Source organism: Paramormyrops kingsleyae, chromosome 3 (genome assembly GCF_048594095.1).
Source record: "Paramormyrops kingsleyae isolate MSU_618 chromosome 3, PKINGS_0.4, whole genome shotgun sequence".
NCBI lineage: Eukaryota > Metazoa > Chordata > Actinopteri > Osteoglossiformes > Mormyridae > Paramormyrops > Paramormyrops kingsleyae.
Window position 1 is genome coordinate 28,308,652 of NC_132799.1, and position 7,863 is coordinate 28,316,514.

General features: G+C 42.4%; 1 protein-coding gene across 1 annotated transcript; it reads right to left on the reverse strand.

Annotated features, from left to right (window-relative positions):
* Nucleotides 1–669: 669 nt before the first annotated feature.
* LOC111844273 (interleukin-17 receptor A-like) lies at nt 670–7,615 on the reverse strand. Its single transcript, XM_072709313.1, has 12 exons — nt 7,275–7,615; nt 6,920–6,950; nt 6,341–6,484; nt 5,917–6,041; nt 4,867–4,987; nt 4,662–4,709; nt 4,406–4,560; nt 4,146–4,304; nt 3,933–3,968; nt 3,701–3,833; nt 3,239–3,268; nt 670–3,112 (listed from the first exon to the last, which is right to left on the reverse strand). Exons 1-12 carry the CDS (start codon nt 7,365–7,367, stop codon nt 1,536–1,538), a joined length of 2,652 nt encoding a protein of 883 aa, XP_072565414.1. The 5' UTR covers nt 7,368–7,615; the 3' UTR covers nt 670–1,535.
* Nucleotides 7,616–7,863: the final 248 nt, after the last annotated feature.

Genomic DNA, 7,863 nt, shown 5'->3' on the forward strand with positions numbered 1-7,863 from the left:
TCACAAGAATGTACGTGTAACGCCGGGCGTGCGAGGCGAGCGGGGAAACAGGCGAGCGAAGCCGTGAATATGAATAAACGGGGTTTATTCAGGGCAGACATCAACGAACATCACGACACGACAATGACAGATCTGGGCAACAACGGAAGACGTGGACTAATATACACAGGATACGCTGAACAGAACAGGCAACAGGTGAATACAATCGGGAATTAACACGAGGTAATGAGGAGGGCGTGGCACACACGAGGATCGGACGAGCTGGGCGTCACAGAACGTCACAATTTATCAAAATATTACTGCATGCCGTATGATAAAATAAATAAATTCAATTATCAATATATCGCTCGTGCTGATGTCAATCATTTTAATGTGAAATTGACGACGTATCAATCTTTTAATATCATATGAAAATATGTGCATGAACCACGAGAATCCAGGACAGGAAGATGTATAAATGGATAGATTATGTATGATCCATGAACATCATTATCTTTTTCCATTTTAACATTAACTTTCATTTCATAATACATTCATAACTGAAAAGAACAGGTGCAACTGTATGAGAATAGAATAGAGAATAGAGAGTTTTATTGTAATATTTACAAAAAACAAGCATATATATATATATATATATATATATATATATATATATATATCAATCAGACATTTAATAAAAAATTATATTTAAAATTTACACCTAATGCATTAATGGCCTTCAAGATTATATCATGACATATTTTTTGCAAAAGTATTTTCAGTTGTAATTTTTTGGAACGTTACATTTTTAATGTTTCTGATTTAGTGAATCACCATAAGAACAACATGCCAAGTGACAGTTTGATAAAAAGCGTATAGATCAGGGGTCTCCAACTCCGGTCCTGGAGAGCTACTATCCAGTAGGTTTTCTATCATATCTGGCTTCTAATAAGCCACACCTGTTCTCAGGTAAATACCAGGACCAGGTGTGGCTCATCAGAAGCCAAGTGGGACAGAAAACCTACTGGATAGCAGCTCTCCAGGACCGGAGTTGGAGACCCCTGGTATAGATATATATAAAGTAAATTGCATATTTACAGCACACCTTCAAATATGAATAATTAAATTCTGCAACCGACATTCAAGTAACGTGATGTACAATATTTTTTTCTCCACTGCATATACAGTACATACACATCTGCCACCAGAAACTGATTTAACACCTGATAACCACAGAAGACATTTTACAAAATTCTTTGCCTTTTTTAACAAAAGCATTAAACCTAAAATCCAGGAAGCACAGAAAATACATTTTAGACTGATCTTGCCATTACACTTGTCCACAATCTGGCTCACTTATATACGAAGATGGTTGCAATCGCTGCTTCGGTTGTTACCTATTTGTGTGGTCTACCATTTAACATCTAGCTTACATGCTCGTGGCTCATTGTGCACTATAGGGTCCATTTTATGTAGGTGTATGTCACATGAGTTAACGTTCCATGCAGGAATGTAAGGTCCGTTCTGGACCATTATTTTGTTCATTTACTTCATTATTATCTCTTATGATCTCCTGAGTTACCAAGAGTTCCATCTGGGTGACTTGGGGGCTTGATGCTATGAGACAAATTGGTGTCCTGCAGCCTGGAGAAAGCATCCAGCTGGTCCTGAAAGTCCTCCCTGAGAGGAGAGTCCTGCTGGGGGGAGGTCCTGGAGATGTAGCCCTGATCTGAGCCACTCGGTGACTTATTCCAAGCATAGACACCTGCTGCCTGCTGTCCATATGGGAATTTGTCCTCCACAGAAGAGGGAACCTGAGAAGTCCTAGACCCCAACGATGACTGCTGAAGAGCCATCAGCTTCTGCAGTACATCTGCTGAGAGGCAATGGGAGACTGGCTCATCTTCGTGGTCCTCCACGTGGAGATGTTCTGTTTCAGGAATCTCCTGATCCCAGGCCAGTGCTGGGGGAGCGAGCTCCTGCATGGCTACATTACTAGAGAACGTGGGGTGAACAGAACCTGTATAGAGCCTCTGAATATCTTCTACAGCTGCGTATACAGAGCATAGCTGGCCTTTCTCTACCTGATCAGCTGGTTTTACAGAATATACCTGACTTTGCTGCGGCTGAACAGCTGAGGGCATGGGATACACACTTCTGTCATCCAGTTGAGCGGCTGAGCATGCAGACCATACCTGGTTTCCCTCTGAATAAGCAACTGGATCAACATGTTGGGAGAATACATTTCCTTTTCCATTCTCTATCAGGGGAGTGAGTTGAAAAATGCTCCCAGACTCCTCATTCACATCTAATGTGTTGAAAAAGACAGGAGGCCCTTCCTTACACTCTGGCACACACTGCAAGACGGAGCTATTTGGCATCTCTACAAGAAGAGGGCACTGCAGGTCTGTATCTAGAGCATCATCCTCACTATCCACGCACTCCTTCACAAACCAGTCAGGGTGCTCAAGCTGGTAGGCTTGGAATGCCTCAATGGCGTCCCTCAAGGCTCTTCCCGAGGGACAATTGAAGTATTCATCCTGAGCTATACCTTCAATGCGATTCACCTTCCTGGGCTCATATTTCTCTTTGTCCAGGATTCGGAAGCAGAGCTCTTCAAAGTGCTTCATTAGCTTGTACTTGACGGTGATGTTGAAGGGTGAGGGAACATCATCCTCAGAAGAGACATCATCAAAGTAAGCCACTATGTACTTCCCAATTGCATCCGGATGCAGCAAATCTGGCATGATGAGGCTGAAAGCGGGAGTGAGCATGTCCCCGGTGGGAGAGCGCACATCCTCTTTCAACATCACCCTTCTCCCGCCACACATGGCGTTCCACTTGGCCTGCACTCCCCGGGAGCAGAGGATGAGGATCTTGTCGGAAGACTTCTCCATCTGCTGCTTCTGCCAGTCCAGCCACTGCATGCGGCCCACTGTGCCCAGCTCTGCTGTGTCCAGCATGTCCAGAACCACATCGGTACCACATCTAGCCCTCAGAAAGGCACTCAGCTTGAGCACAATCTCCCTGTACAGGGCATGGTCCAGAGAGTAGATGACGAGCACTTTTCTTTTGCTTTTCACTTGAGAGTGTTGCTGTGGTTCTGCTGGAATTGAGGAGAAGTGGCCTGAATCTGGGGAAAGAAAAATAAATGATATATTATGATAACCGTATAATCTTTCTCTCTTAGCAAAGCTGTTTCTGGGTTTGGAACACATGCAGTTTTATGTTGTGGAGATAATCGTGGTTATAACTTTACCTTCTAAGCTGTTTTCCTCCAAGTAGGCAGCTGAAAATGCGAAAAGGAACTTCAGTGAGATGAGAGTCTGAATGGCTAGAACTTTCATCACGCTGTTATCTTTGGTTTTGCGGTTACTTTGCTGCTAACTCAAGAAAAATTCCCTTTCGAGCAAAATCATGGGTTAGCTGTAGATAAACACAGTCAAAAAAAGGGCACAGGCCTGGTACAAACAACATTAATGTACCCACAATGGTACAAAAACGTTCCTCAGAGTGCATTTAGGTACTTTAAAAGCTACATTTACCTACAGCTTTGGTAGAACTATCAGACCATTGGGCGTACAGCTTCAGTGACAAGTACTTATAAGGTACAAATTGGTTCTTTTGTCTGACAGTGCAGAAAATGGCAGTAGAATTAAAGTATGTTTCAAAAACATTTTTAAAACATATCCATACAATGACAAAATGATGTTTTACTAACCTTTCCGGCGATTTTTGTGTAGTAAAAAAGCTAGGAGCACACAAGTCAAGGTGAGTCCAAAGATCAGAGCAGTCAGACTATGGCCGAGACTGAATTCATCAAGACCTTTTGCTGGCAAAATGATACAACATACAGGTCAATCATTAAGAATTGATTATCAAAGGTGTTCATTCCAATATTGCTTCACACTACATTATGGGTAATGCAATGAAAAGTAATATAATCTGGATTAAGAAGACTTGCCAATGCATTTGCCCAGCTGATCTTCCTGGAGAGACAAAAGAGGCTGAAACTGTGAGAAAGATCAAAAAGGTCAACAGAAGTCAACAACTTTATAACTGACTCGCTACAAATCATTTCAGAAATAGCTATTTTTTTTCAGGACATAATGTAATAATGCAAAGTACTACTTGCTTGAAGGGTCATTCTGGGAGGTCGTACTCACACAGTAATTAATATTTTTGGAGCGGAAAGACATTGGAATGGTGATGGAGTTCAAGTCGGAAACACATGTAGGCACCAAATGTATTGCGATGAGCTCACAGCAGGGCTCATGCCATGGACCCACAGAGAAGCTCACATTCATGGAAGTCTGGTTTTCCTGCTGAATTTATGGGGATAAAAGACATATCATCACCCAGTGTCATTTTTCCCTGTCCCAGCAATATCATTGAAAAATAGGGGGGGGGGGCATGATCATGGTACCTTCCAGACAGTCAGGGACTGATTAACACCCGAGTAGTGGATTGACACCCGGTACTTGTCACAGAACTTCCCAGCACTGAAAGCCACGCTGACCACAGCTGTAAATTGTGGGGAGGCTGATATATCCCAGGTAATGTTGGGTTTCCATAGGCTGCCTGAAAGTAGCATTCAGGAGCACAAGTTAAACACCGCCTACTGAGCATGTCACATCAGGACGGGCCGGACCACTGGACACTCAATGGACACTCAAACTTACCGTGGTCCACACACACTTCAGTTTCTTGCAGTGTGGTATCTCTGCAACCTGTCAGTTGGAGAAACACCGTCATTGCAAAATAGCCCACATAAAGATAACTTTATGGTTACATTAATCAGATGTGGAAAGCAAATGGAATGGACATGAATTTCAGTCAGTGTGAAGATACCTATCCAAAAGTATAATGGTCCAGTATTTGTAGTACCTGGGACAGTATATGTCCGATTTTCCTCCATATGCCCTACGTCTGGCTTTGGCAGGTGTGACACAGAGACTGTGTATGTCTGTCCTGGGAGGACTGTCACTCTATCCATTGAGAACGACCACTGAAATCAAGGCAACGCCATTTGAGCAAAAGTTAGAGATGATCCCAATCAGGTTGTGAATTTTTTTTAACAGAATCAGAATCTTTATTGTTCGCCAAGTACCAAGTGTACAAGGAATTACTCTGCAGGTACAGGCGTCAACACAAGGGACAGATAAAAACATAAATAACAGTACAAACAAGCAAACCACAAGTAGAAATGGTGTGGATATTGCACTGTAACGTTAAAATGCACCAGCACATGTGTACTGGCTGCAGTGGTGGAACTGGGAAGGTTCTTGCACAGGATTGTGGTATGGCATAGGACCGGCAGTGTCTGGTGTCAGTCATATTAGACTCTATATCTGTCTCCACTGTCTTCATCAGCACGCTTCCAGCCCCAGAACATGCCCAATCTCTTTTTGGATGGTTGGGTAGGTCCATTCACCGGAAGTGTTTTTTGTGTGATTGTCGGTGATCAAATACAGGCACTCGTTAAGTCCCCTCGACACTTAGAACCAGAAGGGAAGCACTTTCAATTATTTGAGCAAAAGGGCAATAGGAACAAGTGCTCCCTGTCATCCCCACATCCCTGCTCAGCGGGAAATGGTGCTGTGCCTGTTATCAGAAGGTTGTCGGTTCAAATCCTAAAGGGCAAGCTGAGTGATTTTACTGATGGGCCCTTAACTCCCAACTGCCCCAGGGGCTAGCTGACCCTGTGTGTGCAAAGCAAATGTATGTTGTTCTGGATAAAAGCGTCTGCTGAATAAGAAGAATGTAAATTATAAACACCTTCCCCAGTAGAACCAATGGGCATAAACTGCTTTCCAAAAAGCAGCTGCTTGGAGAGCAGAACTACACAGGGAGAGCAGGTTCTGTGTGTTTCATACCCTGTAAAACATTTTAATAGGAACTTAAGTTAGAATCTAATGGCCACTATTGGCCACTTACCGACTCTCCATGAGGGTTGACCATCCTTTTTATTACGTCATGGAAGACATATTGGATGCAAACTTTCTGACCGCTACCTGCCTCGGTGACTTGCACCTCTGCTCCCTTTAAGGCATCTATGCTCCCTGCGGGGAACGAAAGTGCCACAAAGCTTAGCATTAGTGCAATGTCCTCACCTCATAGCTACTCACATGACTACTCAGGTAAATCATTTATAGAAGCTGTTTATAGGAAACCACATTAACTTCAGTTACTGTAAAAACAAGACGGCAGCAGCAAAATTACTCAGTGGTACATAGGGTATACTACAAAATCACTCAGTGGTACATAGGGTATACTACAAAATTACTCAGTGGTACATAGGGTATACTGCTGGTATAAATTCGGGTATGGTGGAGAGGGGGGTAGCCCATAGGTTACCCACCATCTCTCCTTGCCCTCCACTCCACCATCAGCACCGGCACAAGATGGCCCATCTCATCCCGTCTCGCACTGGCCTTGCACTCCCACACTGGTCCAGTGGGACAATCCCAGCTTGGCCTCTTCCATCGCTCATCCAAACAGTTACCTAGCAGATGTGACAACAGTTCCGTCACAGTAACTGATGCCCCTACAAACCTCATTGCTCTATTTATGTTCGTCCTTACGCCCGTTCAACAATATTGTTGTGCTGATAGAGCCTACTAATTGTTTACTGTTATAATCTACATATTAAGGTCTGCACCCCAGCAGAGTAGTAGAAACTACATATTTTCAGTTTTTTACGACCCCTAACGTTCGCGTGTAGTAGTCGCATCTGAAAAAAAAGGAAACGATAAAACTTGGTAACATTTTTGTACGACATAAACCGGTCCACTGCCATCAAAAGGACGGGAACCCCCTACTGTTGAAGACACGCAGTTGGAAGATGCATGTCTGTATTAAAACTGTCACCATCTACATATCTATATGTATTTGATGTCACTGTGAAACGGATAACGTAATATATGTAAAAAATACTTACTTAGGCTTATATTTACGCTGCATCTCAGGCCCTGAAAAAAACGTTTTTTTTTTTTTTGTTGCTGAATAAATTCTAGAAAAAACACCCATGATTCTGTGCCCCTCCCCCGCCACCAAGATTTTAACCCCTAGAAAACCAACTTAGAAATGGGGGGTCAATAAGACATAAACCAGTTCAACATAACATTAAACCTGTCCCCCAATCTGTCTTATGAATACTATCAATAACGGTAACCATGAAATCGAAAGCAAAACAAAACGAGTATTATCTTCCTAGTTAGTATATGAAAGATACTCAATACAATCGGTTTTAATTTAATGACGAACTATTTTTAAAGAACAGTATAGATTCTTACCTCCTGCGAACAGTTTTGCTGCTCCAGTATGCGAAGATTTATAGTTATGGCCATTTTGCCAAAAATGATAATACAAAAAAGTAAAATATACATTTCTCTTTCTTTCTGGAAACAAAGTCTAGAGAACGCAGTCAACCCGAATCAATACAAGTGCAAAATATAAGGGTCTGTATTATCCAGTTAAGTATAATTACTTTTCAATGTGTGGTATAAATTTTAAAGCTTATAGGCCTATTATGTAGTTAAAATGGTTGCTTTAATAAAGAACAAAGTGTCTTCGAACACAGATGAGATTTTTTTCTGATATGCATCTAGCCGGGAAATCTCAAGGGAAGTCAACATGCTTTCGCTGTGGTTTTGTAATGAGGTCAGTTGTGACGAATGCATGATGTTTAGCATTTCTTTAGAGCACACTCCTGTCTGGGAGATTCAGCTACCAATCCATTTCAGGTAATCGGTCAGCAAAAGACGCTCCTCGGCTTCTGCTCCGGGTTTAGTGTTTTATATGCTTGCCTTTTTTGTATCATTCTTTGTAAAGATTTAGATTTTTCCATAAGCATATCGTCTTGTCTAAGGTCACTTCAGCCCC